Source organism: Epinephelus fuscoguttatus, linkage group LG22 (genome assembly GCF_011397635.1).
Source record: "Epinephelus fuscoguttatus linkage group LG22, E.fuscoguttatus.final_Chr_v1".
NCBI lineage: Eukaryota > Metazoa > Chordata > Actinopteri > Perciformes > Serranidae > Epinephelus > Epinephelus fuscoguttatus.
In genome coordinates this window covers 8,571,951-8,592,285 of record NC_064773.1, presented here as the reverse complement: position 1 = coordinate 8,592,285, position 20,335 = coordinate 8,571,951, and the positions used below count along the sequence as shown (strand labels likewise).

The window sequence follows — 20,335 nt, the reverse complement described above, 5'->3', positions numbered from 1 at the left end:
CTCTGGTTCTTCATCAGATTCCTCCGAACGGGATAAAATTTTGCGGTAGGAAACTTTAAGTTCATCAGTCAATCATGTGGTATCAGATTGGTGTATAGACTTGTATACTCACGGATAGCCAATCCAGCATTTTAGGCAGTATGAGAGGCATTTCCAATTTTTAGTATTATTAGTAGTACTAAAATATGCTGGCTCTATACACACTAAATTAGCTTATTTCAGTGGAGTCTGGTGGCTTTTTATAATGGCAATTTCAGAGCTGTTTCTGGTTAAACAGAAAGGTCTATCTCTGTAGGGATCCTCCATAATGTTGTCAGACTCTTATAAAGACAATGTGATCCTGTCAGTGGCAAAAACAAACACTTTGAGTGGACATAAATTGATGGTCATTAACTATCCCATGGGATTACAATGCAGACTTTCATGGCTGCCAGTTGCAGCGCTCTCACTTAAAACTGTCTCAGTTTGAAAAATTGTTTTTTCCATTAGTCACTTAGATTTAAAAAGATGGGAAAATAGGGTCCGGGTTGAAAATACTAACGTTACCCTTAAACTCTATCAGCAAATACGTATGAAGAGACTCAACCTCTTATTTTTGTAGTTTATTTCTAATGAGAGTGAAAATAATGACTATCCAAAAGTGCAGTGAATGGATTTTTTTGTTGTTGGTTAGGTTGTTAAAATGTGCCCACAAGCCTGCAATTTGAGCAGAATGTAAAATACAGCAGTGAAAAGAAACTTTAGTGTTTTCAGTTCTTCATAATTCAGATATGTCTCAGTCCAGAACAACAAAGGTGTTATCTGAACTCTCCATGACACAGAATAGATGGCACTGATGACTAAAGCCAGACCTGAATGGCACTTGTTCATCTTCATGTAATATTGATGCCACAAGAAAGAGCTGAATTCATTTAATGAAGATCACGTGAGTCATAAAGTGTTGGATAATGAAATGGTCTATAAAGCACGAAATCACTTTAAAAATTCTAATTTATTTGCTGAATATCTCCCTAGTTGAATCTAACGGTGTTAATTGTTTGATGCAGCACTCCATTATGCTTGCAAAAACAAGCTTTATTTGTGTCATTTATTGTAATTACACTGTTAGTGTTCCCTTTGGATCAAAAAACATGTCCTAGCTCTGATTATTAGTTTATCCAGATCGGCACAGCAATCACCAAGTGTCTTCCTGAGGATTACTTTAAACAGCAGGAGCTCCCATGCTTGTAATCAAACCTGCGAATGGTTTAACATCTCTTAGAAACTGTTCACCAGTCAATGATCAAGACTGTCACAGTTAAGTGTCTGAGAGCTCATAATAAGACTTCATTAGCATTTCATTGTTCCAAAGGGAATATGAAGCACTGATTCAGGATGCTAATAAAATATGTACACTTATTTCTGGCTCCTGGATTTCTCTAAGACTCCAGAGCAGAGTCTTCGTATGCTTGTTAAGTCAAAGCACTTCCCTATTGATCCACACTATTGATCCCTGCACTACGACAGCGTTTGTGAGTCTCTTGCTGCTTTTGATTTGTCTTTGACGAAACATTTACGCCGCTATTAGTCGCTTCCTGTTTAAAAAGTCAAATTTAACAAGTCCCTTTGAATTACTCACTATCGCTCAAGGACAGAGATTTGAATGGTCACGTCGGTGCTGCTGTATAATGAAAAAAATATTTTGACATGAATTTCACTGAAGCAGAAAACAATGTATGTTTCAGTTAATCTGATTTTTTAGGGGTTTATTTAGCTTAAAGGGACAGTTCTCCCCCAAATCAAAAACACATGTTTTTCCTCTTACCTGTAGTGCTATTTATTAATCTAGATAGTTTTCATGTGAGTTGCAGAGTGTTGGAGATATCAGCCGTAGAGATGTCTGCTCTCTCTCCAGTATAATGGAACTAGATGACACTCAGCTTGTGGTGCTCAAAGTGCCAAAAAAAAAAAAAAAAATACATTTGAAAAACTCAACATCAGTGTCTCTTTCCAGAAATCATGACCAGGTTACTCAAGATAATCCACAGACCTTGTTGTGAGCAGTTTCATGTAGGAACTATTTTCTTTTTACCAAAATACATGGATGGATTACTGGACGGGCCTACCAGGCACAGGCCCAGGAGCCGAAAGTGTGGGCGGCACTCAGATTAACACATACCGACCAGGAAGGGACTCAAATTGACCACAAAGGGACACAAAAGGACTGAATAAAGTTGCAAAGGAATTGCAAAGAGACACAGAATAACTACAAAATGACCACATAATGACCACAAAGAAACACAAAATGAAAAAAAAAATGACATAAAATTACCTCAAAATTGCCTCAAAGAGACCCAAACGACACAAAGACACAAAACAGCCGCAAGGAGACGGGGGTCTGCCCATTGGTCCGACATCCCATTGTTCCGACCATATTAAACTCATTGTTCCGAAGTCCCGTTGTTCCGAAATCATCATGATGCCCTGTGGTTAAGGTCTGGTTAGGTTTAGGCACAAAAACCACTTGGTTAGGGTCAGGAAAAGATCATGGTGTGGGTTAAAATGAAAAAGAAAGTGGCAAACACATAAGCCGTGAGCCTGCTTCACCTCAAGCCTTTCCCAGCTGACCCAGAGCCGGTCGCGGAGCTGCCGGGAGCCGTTCAGCACCGCGGAGAGCACCCCACACAACCCCAACCCCAGAGTTAATAACAGGAGGTTATGGTGTTTCATTCTCTCCTCTCTATGACACTTGTATCTCGACCAGTAGCCTTCTTTTGTTGCCTTTGCTGATCCTCTATGGTACACAAATACAGTATAGCCTAGTATAATCACATATCAGAACAACGGGACGTCGGACTAATGAGGCGTCGGAACAATGAGAGGTCTGAACAATGCTACAACACCAGGAGACGCAATATAATTACATAGAGCCACTAGATGACTAAAAAGGACACAAATTGACCACAAAGAGACACAAAAACACAGCAAAGATCTGCAAAGAAACTAAAAGGGGCACAAAATTACTAGGACAATGGGCAAAACAACCAAAAAGACACAAACCAACCACAATTAGAAACAAAATAACTACAAAGCAACACAAAACAACAACAAAGAAACATAAAATGACAAGGATAAAACACAAAATTACCACAAAGAGACCCAAACAACTACAAAAAGACACAAAACAACCACAAAGTCTTTGTGTCCTGCTCCTATGTAGGACAGGTGATGGTGCCCCTCGCATATCTGTGCCTAGAGGCCCATTATTTTATCATTTGCCCATGCCCACCATCTATATCACCAGAGGGAAGTGTGCATCTACTCATGGGCAAGAGGCTCGTGCTTGTGATGGCGTGAGATGTAAACATTAATGGCGTCCTCCTCCACTGAGGGGTAACGTTAGCTAGCTCAGTGGTGCTAGGTGAGCTAGCAGTAGATGCACACTTCCTTCTGTGTGTTTATATGGCTTGTGGGTGTAGTTCTGTAGCAAGGAAACAGTTCTTACATGAAACTGCTCACAACAAGGTCAGTGTCATCTAGTTCCATTATATTGTAGAGAAGGCAGACATCTCTACGGCTGATATCTCCAACACTCTGCAACTCACACCAAAACTATCTAGAAGTAAGAAATAGAACATTCTCATTTTGTTTTTCTTACATATTTATATTCATACCTATGCAGAATAGTGAACTACAAGTCTCCAAAGACATACAGACTCTTTCCCTTATGGGAAGTGTAAAAAAATGTAATGATGGAATCGCAGAAAATGGTTTTAAACGCACGCTTCTGTTTGATCTTCTTTTTAAGCTCCAGGCTAAGAGAGGATGACTTACCAATCCCAATTAAACATAATTCTGTCTTTACCAAGATAGTCGTTTAGTACATGTAGACGATGAGCTCTCTCATATTGATCTTATCCCTTTTTACTGTGCATACATATATATATATCAAGTGGTTAAAATTTGGCTGACATATAACAACTGCCACATCGTTTTGTGATAATTAGCAGATAATTCTTGATAAAATGGGTTTAATTGGTGATTTACTGGGTGATTAACTCATGAAACCCAATAAAATGACAAGAGGGAAGTGTTATTGGCAAAAGGCCGCCTGTGTGTCTTGCTCTCTTTACTGTACCGTACAGTGGAGCTGTGATCTGTGAAATGTATTGAATTTGATAATGAAATGGACGAAATTAGTCCTGGGTTGGGCTCATTTTTGGCAGCTTTATCACTTCCTCACACAGCATGAGACATAACACCCGGCACACTGAGAAAGCTGGCCAAAACTGGAAGCAGTGGGGAGCAGAGAAATCCACATGATGAAAAATATACTGTCAAAAAATGAACTTAAGAGAGGGGTGACATCTTTTACATCACCATGTCAATCTGTTATAATCTGTTTTAGTTTATCATGTCGAAATGGTCATGTTAGTCATACCATGGCTGCTTAGGTTGGGGAGACAAGAATCAGGGAGGAGGCAAAAACATGAAAGGACGATGGAGGAGATAGCAGGAATGATAGAGGGAGGTAGAGAGCAAGGCAGCTGACCCAGTTAGAGACGGAGTGAGAGCTCAAGAGAAAGATGGAGGCAGAGAGGGAGGTGATAGGAGGGAGCTGTGTGCCAGCTTCGCCACTGTGGTTGGGGACCTGCTGGGCCATCTGGCGGGCCTGTAATTGGGTTGGGGTTTTGCACCTGAGCGGCACACCTCCAAAGAGATGACTGGAGCAAAATGAGAAAGAAACAAGCAGTGTATTGCATCCTGCAGCAGCTCAGTGAAGGTGGGAATAACTGTGAGAGTTGATAATAGGTTTGATCAATTGATGCCCTTGTGTCCCTGAAATTTATATTAATCTTTTTTTCCCACTCAAATTAGCTCGTATCGCCCACAGGTTACAAAATGGGGAGATTGAATGTGACACTTTGTCATTGGAGTGGGAAGGACATGCTGCGGTGTGACTGTTAGAAGAAACAACAACATCATTTAAAGGGACAGTTCACCCCTAAATCAAGAATCCATATTTTCTTTTTACCTGTAGTGCTGTTTATCAGTCTAGATAGTTTTGGTGTGAGTTGCAGAGTGTTGGAGATATCAGCCATAGAGATGTCTGCCTTCTCTCCAGTATTATGGAACTAGATGGCACTCAGCTTGTGGTGCTCAAAGTGCCAAAATATACACCTAAAAACTCAACATCAGTGTCTCTTTCCAGAAATCATGACCTGATTACTCAAGATAATCCACAGACCTTGTTGTGAGCAGTTTCATGTAGGAACTATTTTCTTTGTACCAAACTACGCCGGCCAACATGGATGTGCCTACCGAGCACAGGCCCAGGGACCCGAAGTGTTAGGGAACCTCCTGGCCTTCACTTGCAAAATGTCACCCTAGTTAACACGTACCAACCACAAAGGGAAAAATAATGACACCCTAGTTAACATGTTCCCACCACAAAGGGAAAAATAATGACTACAAAGCAACCAAAAAAACACATTAAATTACATCAAAGCTACAAAATCACCTTAAAGAGACCCAAACGGTTACAAAAAAACCACACAAAACTCCACAAGGAGACACAAAAGAACTACAAAGTGCAACAAAATGACCAAAAAAGACAAATATTGACCACAAAGAGATGCCAAAGAATGCAAAGATTTGCACAGGAACGGCAAAGAGATACAAAATAACTATAAAAACAGGCAAAACAACCACAAGGAGAAACTAAAGGACAACAAAATTACCAAATTACACCTGTTAACTGTAGCACTGTGCAGAAGGAAGTGTGCATCTACTCATGGACGACAGAATCATGCTCCTGACAGCAAGGGATGTAAACATTAATGGCTGCCTTCTCAGCTGAGCTGTAACGTTAGCTACCTCAGTGGTGATAGGTAAGCTAGCAGTAGATAAAAGCTTCCTTGGAGAGCTTCGGTTTGGGCTTCCTTTTTTTTTTAAAATGACACTGGCAATATTTGTACCTAAATGCAGGCGTTGCATTGGACTCAGTCAAGAGGGAGGGAGAGTGATGGAACAACAAAGCAGTATAGTGGAGAGTTGGGAGACTTGGTTGGCAGTGTTTGCTTCTGCCTTCCCAGCAGCGGGAGAGATGTGCATACCATGCAGTAGAGAGCAGTAGTCATATGTGATCGTCTGTGCTCATTGACACTGTGGACCGCTGTGCACACTCAAAGATGGAGACGCACTGAGGGGCCAAGCACTTTCTGTCAAACCTTGTGCATGAGATGCAGAGCTGAAGGCGACTCTTGATATAACAGAAGGAAGATAAGAAGGGGAAGTGGATTGAGGAAACATGTTTGCCCTTTGTGTGTATTAAATGTCTTAATATTAAAACATATGTACAGTAGCCTGAAAAATAGCACCACATGTCAGAAGAAAAACATGTATTTATGATGTAGAGGTGAACTGTCCCTTTAAAGCTCACCTTGAAGTAGGTCATAATAGTGACAGTCGATACTAATGTCTGTGTTGCAGTGGAAATACAGTGTAATTACATGGTGATGACAACTCTTGGAAGGGGAAAAAGGTCAACAAGGCTCTCAGGTTTTCCATACAGATAAATAAGGCCTGATCCACTTGCTCTGTAAGTGGACCACCTGCTGTGAGATACCGCAGACAATGGAGATAATACAGAAGTTGTCATCTTGTGCTTGAAGGGGCAAGTAGTCATTAAGGTGCAAATACGAGCTGAATTAATGTTTCATTTTTGCCAGTGATGTGAGAGGCATAACAGACTCCATGGGTGGTCCTCCCCACACACACACACACACACGCAGCTCACATTTGGTTGTCTTCCATTTGACATTTTGTTTGGAGATTTGAAGCCATCAGCTTTATACAAACCCGAAGGAAGATGATGTAATTTAAAAGCTGGGAGCATTATATCATTCAGATGCATCCTTAAAGGGCTCCCATTCACTGGGATGGTGTCATTTACATACACATTTGCACCCACTCTCTGTTGAAATCTTCAGGGTAATTATTGTCTTTTCAAAAATGTAGCTCCTTATGTATAATACATCCACTTAGGGGCATGGTAAACCATCGTGTTTGTGTTTCTGTTCCTCACATCAGACATAAGATCACTTGAAAATATCGAGTGAAAGCCTATGTGCCCCCCCACCTCCCCCATACAGGGCATGATCAATTCTTTTTCTATAGAGGAGGCCTCCCACATGCACTCTGCAGAGCATCATTGTGCTCCCTAAAAGTCCTCGCCAGTGTTGAAGTATCTCTGTCACTGCCAAGCGTGCCTCTCAATGGCTCAGCCCCCACACTAACCTTGCAGCGTTTCAAAGGGAGACCAAAGGGAGGCTGAGTGAACATGGACATGCGTAGGCATCCGTGCAACAAAGGGGGAGGTTGAGAGGGCCGAGATAACCAATGGCTGCTTTGTTCACGGGAGGAGAAGGTTCACTGACACTCTGTACATGAATCCCGCTTCTTGCTTAGATTATAGGTTTAGTTTTGTAAACTATTTTTCCTCTCTTTGGAAGTATTTTTTTGCCACATGACATGTCTTGAAAAAACTGTCTGTTGGTGACAGACAAAGATGTTGCTGAACAAGTGTTAGCTAAGTGTTAAAATCACAGCTGGAGAGTGCAGTGATATCATGCTTTCACAGTATGTTGGGAAGCGGCAGCTGGCGAACATGAAGTGATTGTGAATGGCGCCTCATGCTAGGTTCTCAGTCAGGATTGCTTTTGTTTGAATTCAGTGTCTCCACAAGGGATTTAAACTTGGTTATGGTTAGTTAACCATAAGTTATAACCATAAGTTATGGTTAGTTCAGCAATATGATCTTAGTAAGTTCCATCTATCCACTTTCATCTGCATATCCGGGTCCGGGTCATGGGGGCAGCAAGCCAAGCAAAGCACCCCAGATGTCCCTCTCCCCAGCAACGCTTTACAGCTTCTTCTGGGGCACCCCAAGGTGTTCCCAAACCAGATGAGATATGTAATCCCTCCAGCATGTTCTGGGTCTGCCCCAGGGGCCTCCTGGAAGTGGGACATGCCTGGAACACCTCTATCAGGAGGCGCCCAGGAGGATCCTGATCAGATGCCCGAACCACCTCAACTGACCCCTTTTGACGTGAAGGAGCAGCGGCTCTACTCCAAGCTCCCTCCAGATGTCCGAACTCCTCACCCTACCTCTAAGGCTGAACCCAGACACCCTATGGAGGAAACTCATCTCAGCAGATTTTACCTGCTATCTCATTCTTTCGGTCACTACCCAGAGCTCATGACCATAGATGAGGGTTGGGATGTAGATGGACCAGTAAATCAAAAGCGTCACCTTCCTGCTCAGCTCAGCACCAGCATAACTGCAGACACGGCACCAAACCACCAATCCATCTCATGCTCCATATCCTCACTCGTGAACAAGACCCTGATACTTGAACTCCCTCGCTTGGGGCAGTAACTCACTCCCAACCCAGATCATGGCGATCTCCATAGTTGAGGACCAACTCCCAATGTAGATATAAATGACTCATGATAAGCTCACAAACATGCAAGTCTGGCTTTCAGGTGATTATACCTGAATGAAAACATTGCTATGAATATTATATTTCAGTTTAGAGGCAATAAAGATCCCCTTAAATCCTACATGCTGGTCCTTTAAGAAAACGTTTTGGTGCTTAATATATGGTGGTATTGTCTGAGGGATTCAAATTACAACCACAATATCTAAATGTCTAAGTGAGGATCTTCAAACCAAACCCTCAAACTAGCCCTAATGAGGAGAATGTTTACCCATAAGCTCCTTATCATGTGCACAGTTGACATCACATGTTCTGTTTCAACACATAACAGCTGAACAGTTATTAATTAAGTGTGGTTACAAAGGTGAAGGCTAAACAAACCATCATCAACCTACCCAGCTATGGTTACCAAGTTATAAACAGAGCTAATGATCTGCAGTATTACTACATCATGCAACCACAGATACTTCATGTTCCGTTAGTTTCTCTTGGCCACAGTTGTCTTTCTTTATTCCTCGCTAACAGTTCTTGTTATTGCCAATTGTATATTGTGTCTCCTCCTACACATGAAGCCACTTTTTTTCACACTTTTTGTCAAAACATTTGGCTTCAATTCTCCACAATCCCCCTCAGATCTTAACCATGCGCTGTACATGCAACCTGTCCAACCAGTTGGAGTGGCTAGGGCTGTGCCAGGATATGATCCGTCACTGGCTTTCTCGGCAAACACCACCAGTCATGTCCAATTGAGTGCCTGGCTGAGCCATGTGCACTGCAAGTGTTTTTTTTTCCTTTGGTTTATTTCTCAAGAACATTTCCAACACCCTGTTGTCGCGCACACACACACACATGGGGACTGCCACTGTTCTGGACCAGAGGTTAGTTGGTTTCTGACCACCAGTCAGCTCAACCTGCTGGTTTCTGGTGGCTCTGATGTTAATTGTCCCAGCCATCTTAATTGGCCACCACCGAGCTGTGCTTGCAGCTAGTCTGGTGGCAGAACATCAGCAGCAGCCTGAGCTTCTGCCTGTCTTCATTTAATTTCCTCAGTGGTGGTGTTTAACATCAGGCTTTGGTATAACTGCATATTATAGTGTTAAAAGTTATCCAGGATAATGTTGGCAAAATACCAGACTTTGATAAAATAGTAGTATAAAAAAGAATATGAATATATAAGAGTATAGGTTGAGGTCCAGTTGATTTTCTTCCTCATTTTTTATCTGCGCAGCCTTGGGTTAGGAATCTGATTGTAGATCTGTTTTTTTATAGTCTTGATAATTTCATTACTATTGAACGTAAATGTTGGCATTATGCATTTCTGCAAACCACAAACACATTACATTTGCACAATTCATACGTATCATATCAGCACTTCTAAGGTGGGATGGTGGATGGCATGACACCTTGGCGAGACAGCTGCCAAGCTGCAAACCAGTGTTTTAGACCAACAAAATAGTTGGTTTTTTAGCAAGTAATCAGTGGCATTGCCGGTGGCAGTTGGGCCACCAAAACTGAGAAATTGACACAGTTTCCAGCAGTATTGTGGCACCAAAATGGGGTATTTTAAGCCAAAACTTCTATCCCTTACCAAGTGTTGTGTTTTTTAACAAGATATTTTTATTGATAATTCCATTAAGATGCACAGAGCATCAACAAACAAACCAACAATACAAAAAGACAACCCCATTCACCCACCAACCCAGGAACAAACAGAGAAAGCCAGACCAGCCAAAGGAAATCCAATAGACAAGAACGAAATAAATAAATAAAAAAGAATAAGAAAAGCTATATGTGTATTTAAAAAAAAAAAAAAGGAAGCTTCCATATTTGCCACAAAAGTTAAAAATGTTGGATAGAAGAATATTGGATTGGGAGTCCTGGATAGTTTAGGTAGCTGGAAATAAGATTGAAAGTATTAAAGCGATCTCTTCATATCCTTTTTAGATAATCAGATTTGCAACCAAGTTAACATGCCGTTAGCATGTAGCTACATGTAGCAGTGTATGTACACAGAAGCAGTAGCGTACCTGGAGCAGATGACCGTACGGAAATTTGTCACGAGCTGACCTCAGCTTGTCGCTAAAGAAGAAAACATTGGAAGCGGTCTGAATCCTGAAGTTGTTAGTTACAGGGATTACTTTCACGTATGTTTAGCTAATTTTCCAGATAATCAGATTTGTTCTGACTCCCCTGCTGCCAATAAGTCTAACCTAGAGGGATGACGGTTTATTAAAATCTGAATAAATGAAGAACTTCTTGTCAGTGTGTATGACCTCTGTGTACAAACCTTGTTTTTCTTTTAACTGGGACACTTGGAAACCAATAAAGGAAACTATATATTATGAGTCATGGTACAGTCAGTTTAGCTGTACGTGTAAGTATATGAGAGCATAGACTATGTACTTATGTTGCCTTTAATGTTCAAGCCAACAGCAGAAATAATCTACTTCATGTTCTGTTGAGGCTGGTTGGGATTGAGGCGTCACTAAATGTGTTTAGGGATTACGCCACTATTAGTCTCCTCCTGCTTCCTCTTGAGCCGGCGTTTGTATTTGAATTTGAATAATCGTATTGCCTCTGGTTCTTTGATGTTCTGTATTATTTGCTCCGTGCGCGTCTCCCTGAGCGATTTCTGTTGTACACCATGTAATGTCCCGACATGTAATGTAATGTCAGTGTTGGTATTCTGATCTGCTCACAAAAGGACATCAATTTAGGTGTGGAAACATGGGCCTTTTTTGGATTTATTTTACCCTGGACTGCTGACAGTTACACACAGTCAATCTGATTTTCCATATCTATGGTGTGGTGGAACACGATACCTCCATATTTGACGTCATTCATAACTAATATTTCTTTTGCTGGTCATTATTCACTTTTAAAGCAGAATGTTTATTTGATGTACAGATCAAACGTCCGCAGTCTTGGAGGTTGTTGTGTGAAATTTGCTGCAGTGAAGTCTTTCTGCTCTTTGATAGATATGCAGGACCTACTGATAGAGGAAATGGCAGTGTGCATTAGTGTCCCTTAATGTCATTCATGTCATGTTGCTGCACTTTGATGGACATCCAGAAACCCTGTGAAGTCTGTAAATACCAATTTCCCAGTCCACAATCCATATTCTCTGTATTTCCAGTTTGATGTCAGTGTAGCAGTTTAAACATAGTTTGTATCCTCTTGTAACTCAAGACAGGTTAAATGCATCTCATCCTAAAGGTCAAAGGGGACATCTCTTTAAGACCCCCCCTCCTGAAAAAGCCCAGTCTGCTTTGATTGGTCAGTGTTTCCAGGTCTTCTGTATCTCTGCCTCTGCTTCATCAGAAAGAGGCCAAGTCCCTCCCCTGCCGTTGTCCCCTGTGGGACCTTATTTCGGAAGAAATATTTACACTAGTCAACGGCGAGAGGCAAATCAATGTTTTGATCTGTTTTGAATTGTACCATGAATTATAAAGATGTTTGTCAACATAATTTTGCAAGTCAAAAGAGTCACTGTTTGTCCTAGTGCTATTTAGTTTTGCGCGAAACCCCTCAATGAATTATATCTCTCATCTAGCACAATATATGTTGCCAAAACCGGCTAGCTAGCGAGCTGTTAGCTATGTCATGGCTAAGTTGGCTATGTTCCACACACATATCTCGCCTGAAATGTTTTATCCATAACTCCTGGGGTCACGTTTAGAAAACAGAGCGTAGTATCCATACTAAAAATGTACATACGGACAAAAGCCAAATATAATGTGCACCAAAAAATATTCAACAATTTCTACAATCTCCAAAATGTCTGTAAGCATGGATCAAAGTTTCTCCCTTGAAGTCTGTTTTTAAAGTTTATAAATTTTGCATGGGAAGTGGCGTACATCCCTTTCAGGCCTCATATTGTGTGTACACAGTGTTTATAAATGAGACCCCAGGGGTCCGTTTCACAAAGCAGGTTCAACAAATTCTGAGTCTAATCCTAAACTCTGAGTTGATCTACTCTGAGATAGGAAACTCTGAGTTTCCGGTTCCAGAACAGCTGATTTGAACCAGTTTAATCAACTCGGAGTAGTTTCACCTGGAGTTAAGCGCGTGCACCACAACTGTAAAAAGCCAGCATCAATGGAGCCCTGATTCGACGAGTCACCATGGCAATGGGGAAGAGGAGGGCTGCGTTTTTCACCCCACTAGAATTAGAAATCTTAATGCGCTCATATGGCGAGTTTGCACACGTTTTCAAAAAGAAGTGCAACACCGCTGCAGCTGCAAAAGAGAGGGAGACGGCGTGGGAGAACATTGCTGCTCGGGTCAGTGATTAAGTTTAAATGTAGTCCTTTGCAATCACAATAATATTACAGGGGAAAACTGCTTGAATGGTAGCCCATTAATTTATTTCATTTAGGTGCAATCCCGCGGGGGAGAAGCGCACTTGGCAGCAGTTTAGGATGAAGTATAAAAACATTGTTCAAACAGGTAAGACCTCGGCATAATCTCATGGGGGTACCTCATTTAGATCATGTTTTATATTGTAAAGTAAATATTAAGTGGCTGTTTGACTGTGCAGTTGTTTTATCCCCAACATAATGCTGTTTTCACACACATAAATGTCTTCTCATCTATATCATGTTCTGTTAAATAATGAAGCCTATTTAAACTAACACAGACTTCTACTCAGCCAACAGAAAGAAGGCAGATGCCCGTAAAACGAGCACACTTTTCTGACCGCCCTGCATATAGTTGGCTTACTCAAGTGCTCAGCATCTCCGACATTGTCCAAAAACTTCCATTTGCAAAGAAACGCAGCGCAACACACAATATCTGCTGGGATGTGAGAGCATGACTACGATTGGTAATATTGCAGATGTAAGGACGGATTAGGTTGTGTATGTAGATGATGGACTGTGATGTGAAACGGTTCCGCTCAAAAAGATAATTGTCTGGAAATGCTAGAACATGGTCTGATAACCATCTCCCGACGAATATTTAATTCTCTGCGCAGTAATTCTGCACCTTCATCCACGGGATCGTTATCAAAAGGACATGCCATGTTAGTGGAAAAAGTCGCCACCTACTGTGCCTGATGGACTTCTAATATACTGACTCTGATTTCTTTAATGATTTTTTTAAAAGACAGACGGCAGAACTAGGCTACGCCAAAACTCGTCTGCTGACTGAATGAATGAGGAAATCAAATGGAGTGTGTGGCTCTGAAAGAGGGCGGAGACAGAGAGAAACTCGAGGTTCATTGAGAAGAACCTGGTCCCGACCAGGTTAGGTTCATAGAGTCTGTTACTACGGTAACTGACCGAGAGCTTAAGTTACCTCTCTCTCTGAAACAGGCTAGAGTTACCCCTCTTTCTCTGGTTTGAGTTACCTACCTTTTTGAAACGGAAAACTCAGAGTTTCCCTCATTTTAGGGTTAACAGACTCTGAGTTTTCACTAAACCTGCTTTGTGAAACAGACCCCTGGTCTTTTCATCAGTTGAGAAGGGACAGAATGGACAAGTCCCGTTGCTCATGTGAGTACATCCCGGTACGAAACACAAAGACATCTTATTGCAAATGTCACTTATGTAACTTTTGGGTGTGTAGTTGCTCTAGTTAAGTATTTTCACAGCTTTATACTTAAACATTTGTACGACAAACTGATACTTTCTCTGGCACTATTCAAATAGTTTCAAATAATTATTTGTCACTTACCGTTAACTACTGTACATACGTTTTTTTCTGAAATAAGGTCCCCTGGTGGTTCAGTGGAAGGGGACGAGCTTTACCTTTTTATTGCAGCTGCGGAATGAGTGTGGTGAAGAAAAGTGGCACTTTTTATCATAAAAAAAATCACCAAACACAACTGCACATTTTCCTGCAGGAGTATAAACCAAAATCAGGGAGAAATTAACCACACTGGGAGCTACAATTATGTTTCCCTAACATTAGCATTAAGCTACATGTGGAAAGCCATGTACATAATTTAAACACTTGCACTAACGTGCCTGGAGCAGATGACTGTATAAAGAAATCCGTCACAAGCTGACGTCAGCTGGTAGCCAAAGTACAAAAAACTGAGCATTGCACTGGCACAGAGCATTCAGATGATCAGATTTGCAACCAAGTTTACACATTTCTCTGTTGTTAGCATGTAGCTACATGTAGCAGTGTATGTACACACCTGTAGCAACATGCCTGGAACAAATCTGACATCAGCTTGTATCTAAATAAGAAAAACAAATTTGTAAATGTGTATTCAGAACAGTCTGATGCCTGAGGTTTTTCCTCACAGGGATTACTTTTTCATACATTTACCCTCTGAAACTTTGGCTATGTTTAACATGAACATCCAACGTTGTAACAATATATTTATGACAGGAAATAAAGAAAGCATAAAAGGTCTCCTTTACTATTCAGATAGACCGAATATCAGATTAAGCAGGTGTAACTGCACTGTTATCATAAAGACATTTACACAGCTTTGACCTTTTACGTTTTCCTGTTTGAGGTAACTGGGAATACTGGGAAGTTTCCAGAGAACAATCCTTTGTGTATGAGATGTCCAATTGATTTTGCACAGATGAGTGCACTTTGTTTATAAAAACCCACAGACTGCAGTTGTTGCTTGGCACCGGGCTCAACAGCAGCAGTGATAACCTAGATTTTATGGAAACGGGGTTGCGGCTTGTTGCCAGAATGAATTCCCAGATCAGCTGGGAAATCTGGAAGAGCACAGAGAATGAGAAATGATCCTCCCTCCCCCAACAACTACAGTCAGAGCTGAGTAAACAGGGGAATATGCTACTACACAACTACTCCAGTGAAGCTGCACAGTGGCCAACAGCAGATCATAGTGTGTTTGTTTTTCCTGGAAATTATTGTGAAGCTAATGATCAGTGCGACATCAGCTCTGTGTGGACGAATCCATGAGAATGAAAGAAAGTGTCCCGGCTCAGCTAAACTGTATCTGAGAAGCACAAATATTGAAAAGACACTTCATATCTCTGCCATAATTCAGTTGAAATTGCCCCGCTGCCTTTGCAAACCTAATTTTATACATTGGGAGAAACATGAATTGGATTTCAGCTCTCTGAAGCTTCCCTTTCCTTCATGTTTTTAAAGATTATATTTGGATGAATTGCCACTGCATTTTGTGCTCAGCTCTTTGAAGTTTAGAAACGGATATCATTAGAGGCCGCACTGAGGTTTAGGTTTAGATTTTTCAATTACACTGAACCCCTTAAAAGTGTTTCTGTCTGCACCAGTGCAGTGCCCTTTATGAAACAATACTACAAATGAAAAAATATGAGTTTAATGAGCACTGTGGCAAAGCAGGAGAAATTAGGCCATCAGCCTTCACTGTGGTACTGGTAGAACAACTCTACAAGTTTAGTGCACCATTACCCTTTTTGATTGCTATGGTGACACAGCCAAATTACAACCTGCACAGAAAGAGTGGACAGTAAATAGTTCCTGTCTGCAGGAGGTTTGTTACAGCACTGCAGCTCTGCTCGACACCCGTGTGCCATGATACTGAGTAGAACACAACACCGTGTAACAAAGGAAAGATGCCTGCAACCAACAGTCAGTTCTGAGGTCTAATAGTCAGAATGTTGGTGCTTTTTCCAATCAAAACACTTAATTTTCATATATGTTACATCTGTTTTAATATATGTTTTAAATGTTTGTCAGTCTTCAAATTTAACATGTTTTTTGCATGAAAAATATATATATGTTAACCAGATTAATTTACCCTCTATTATGAAAGTCGATTTATTCATCAGTTGACTGAAAGGAACTTAATCAGCAACTATTTTGATGATCTACATAAGTGTTGTAGTTATCTATCAAGCAAAAGTGCTGACATTTACTGGTTCCAGCTTCTTAAATGGGAAGATTTGCGGGCTTTCTTTGTCACTTCTCATCCATGACGTGGGTTTGGACTGCTGGTCAGACAAAACAAGAAATTTAAGGACATCAGTTTAGGCTCTCAGAGGTCACTACGTTTGAATAGTTGTTGTTTTATTGTATTTTTTTGTAGTATGTGTCGTATTTGTTGCATTTTAAATGTGTTTTGATTGGCTGCTACCTCGCTCAGGTCTGTCTTGTAAAGAGATTTTCAATCTCAGTGGGATTTCCTGGTTAAATAAAGGTTAAATAAATAAGTAAAAATCAAAAGTGCTGCAGCTGTGTGTGTATGATCTTTTTTTTTTTTTAAAAAAAGATATTTTTATGGGCATTTTTGCCTTTCATCAATAGGAAAGCTGAGCGTGAAGTGGGGAGGGAGAGTGGGAATGACATGCAGCAAAGGGCTGTGGGTTGGAATCGAACCTGGGCCACTGCGGAAACAGCTTTGTACACGGGCGCCTGCTCTATCCACTAAGTCACTGACGCGCCACGTATGACCATATCTGAATGTGTGAAAACCTTTTGGTTCAATATATTCAAATGTGTAGAAGGATATCTGAACAAATACATTTAATTTTTGAATCTGTGAGGAGATCTGTAGCTGTGCATTACATCTTGTGAATAAATGAAACAGACAGAAGGAGAACAGACGGCAGCTTTTAGTCATGACTACAGTTAACTGACAATTGATTAATTGATGAAATGTTTAATTTAATTGATCAAAAGATCTGATTCTGAAATATGTGTAGTCTACTCCCACATTATAGCTATCAGTAGAATTTTGAAAGCATGTTTCAGTGACTAGCATTAGCAAACAACGGGCGCAGTATAACAATTTTATGACGAGGCAGCCATCTTGGGGTCTGGAAGAAGAGCACAGCAGTGACACTGGAAAATAAAGCAGGCATTATTCAGTTGTATTCAATGTGTTTCATATGTTGAGGCCTCTTGATATTTATATGTTTCATACACAATGCAGTGCTGTCAGAGAATATGCGTGATGTTGCTCTGACCTTTGATTGAGAATAAAAAGTTGTTAGGTTTGTCTTGTAATCAAAATTAACAGATTAATTGATCGTTGCTTTGCTTGGCCTGCTGCCCTGGCAACATGGCCCCGGATCGGCGGATGAAAATAGATGGATGGTTACCAGTGATCGATTAAGAAAGGTGCTTGTAATTTGCAACCATAGTCAGTCCACATTAGCTATTCATGACGAAGCATGAAGTGTGGGACCAAAGTGTTTGAACCCAACTTTGATTTATACACGTAGATTTGACTTGTAACTGTAAACTTGGAATTCACACATACAGTTGAGTTCTTCGTGAACTTTTTTGTCCACAATCAGATAGATGTATAACTACAAACCTCATGTGTAACTGAAACTGTAAATTTTGTACAGATCTTCTTTATGCACTTCGACATAGGAAATTATTCATGGAAATCATTTTAATTTGTTCACAAAATATCAACCTTGGTTACACATCAAATTAAATCTGTTCACATATTTTTTGTTTTTTTACACATCCAAGCATTTGGTTGTGGTCGTAAAAATATCTGACACTCGGATATGGTCATGCACAGCTACAATACTTTTGTCCCTATTTTGTTTCCATACAGACTCTGATTATAAAGTTAATCCTTGGTTGCAGCCAATGTTGCTTAGAAGTTTATATATTTGTATCACAAGCAGCACACACAATCCTTGCTCAGTGTTTTGGTACTTATAACACCATAAAGCAACAGAGTCTTAAGTGCCATAGTAATGTACTGCAGGTGACTCATTTTACTGTCCAAAGGCAAAGCTGAAACTTCATGTTTTTCAGCTTCACTTCAACCAACCTCCCACAGTGAGTGAGGTGATGACTGACATGTGCAGGGTCGAGGCTGCTGCGATATACAGTTCATTATACATGTTTGTGTCCACACACACACACACACAGCAGCTAACATAAGCAATACATTGTTTCCTCCCCCGCAGTCACAAAAGACCAGGATGTAAAGTAAACACACCTGTTGTGTACAAAGAGCATGGTGTGATAAGATAGTGGACGCGTAATCTTCTCCGCACTGCCACATTATTTACTGTACTTCTTTCGGTTGACTTCTACCAGCACAGAATTTCAATTAAGCCGGTCGCAGTGCTGTGATTTACAGCCTGTGTTGTATGCGAGTAATAAATAATCATTTTATCTCTACTCTGTGATGCTAATCTGGAGTTTAAGCAATGAGTGAGTAGCTTTGTTCTGAATTCAGCGTGCTTGCCAATTCATCCTGGACCCCAGCTGATGTTTACCCAGGCTGAGCCAGCAGCTGCTCACACGGTCTGCGTCAACTCAGTCATCTGACAAGGCGAGCGCGCTGCCTCTGACATGCATCTGTCACAGCAGCACAAAAAAAAAAAAATCTAAGCCACTCTGAGTTGTCTTTCTCTTTCTCCACTCCTCCAGCATCTGCCTGGCTGCCCAGCATCGCCACAATGAATGAGAGTCGAAGGGAAGCACTGGCGGCGGCGGCGCCCGAGCCCACCACCGCCTCCTCCTCCATTGCTGGCTCCAACACTACCAACATGGCCGGCCCGGGCACCGGCGAGAAGGACGAGGCCTTTTCCAAGCTGAAGGACAAGTTCATGAACGAGCTGAACAAAATCCCATGTAAGTGTGTCTCTATGTCCTCCTGTATGAGAGTGGGATTTTAAAGCTCAAAACGAAGTCAGTTAGCAGCATCTATTGTGATAATTAATTTTTTTAGGTAATTATATAAAGCAAACATGCCAAAAATTTGCTCAACCTAGTCGTTCAAACGTTAATAAATGCTGGTTTCCTCAGTCTTCTATTACAGTAATTGAATACCTTTGGTTTTTACACTGTCCTGGGTTGGGAAAGTTTAAATTTTTCACTATTTTTGACATTTTTTCAGAGCAAACAAGTAATCAAATAGTCAGAAAATGGCAGAACAACCCATACTGAAAATTAATGCCTTTCATTCACGTTTGTACCACTAAGAACAGTTTTTGTAGCAGTGTTCGTTATATTGAGAAGATTTAGACAAATTATAGGGTTGTGAATAACTATACAACACATTAAATACCTCAAGAGAATGTCTGTCTTGTTGCATACAACACCTTAATTGCAGTTCTGTGCCTTATATTGAGAAGATTTAGACAAATTATAGGGTTGTGAATAACTATACAACACATTAAATACCTCAAGAGAATGTCTGTCTTGTTGCATACAACACCTTAATTGCAGTTCTGTGCCTTTATTTTGATGGACGCAGTGATAAATAAGGAATTCTCTGACTTGAAATGAGTCGACGAAATATAATACCTGACACTGACTCGAAACCACAAAATTCATCTAATCAAAATCTTGTGCTGACATGATAAGAACTTGTTCCCACAAGATAATTAACTTTAAAACAGAAAAATAGAAAAAGTCACCTTTTGGGACTTTTGGGGCTCAGTACAGTCCAGTGTTTTAAAAAGGGTTTTTCACACCCATGTAAATGCCAGTAGGCTCTTAGGCGTTTTGGAACCAGAGGAACTTTATCATGGGCTTTATCATCAAGTAACCTTGGATTTTGTTGTGTCCGCCCTGTAAGATCCTGCAACGATCACACTTCTTTGAATGCTGTATTAGGTACTTTTTTAACCCCTATTTGAGTGACATAAGTGTACATAGTCAACCTTTTGCAAAGCCCCGCCCCTGTGTGGTGGTCCAACAAGCTGTCGGAGTAAGCGTGGAGCCCACACTGTAACTAACTGCACTCCCTGAAGGAATATTATCATATTTTTGGAGAAATGAAAGAGTGATTCCAGAGAGAAGCAGACAGAGGGGTCTACAGTCTGTGTTTGAAGGATATATCCAGGATGTCAAACTGACTCAGCAGCAACAACAGGTTAAAAAGACAAAGATAGTTAGAAGCTAAAGCCGAACTATAGGCTACAGATCACAGTGTAAAAGTGAACCACCACATCACTGCT

At 40.8% G+C, this 20,335-nt stretch overlaps 1 protein-coding gene across 3 annotated transcripts in view; it reads left to right on the top strand.

Moving 5' to 3' along the window:
- The window catches only part of syt1a (synaptotagmin Ia), a 337,362-nt gene that overhangs the window by 243,723 nt on the left and 73,304 nt on the right, over positions 1-20,335 (top strand). For all 3 annotated transcript variants that reach the window (XM_049566896.1, XM_049566895.1, XM_049566898.1), the window contains one exon: positions 18,801-19,004. In XM_049566896.1, coding sequence (XP_049422853.1) covers positions 18,830-19,004 — 175 coding nt within the window. In that variant the 5' untranslated portion in view covers positions 18,801-18,829. The remainder of the gene's footprint in view (positions 1-18,800; positions 19,005-20,335) is intronic.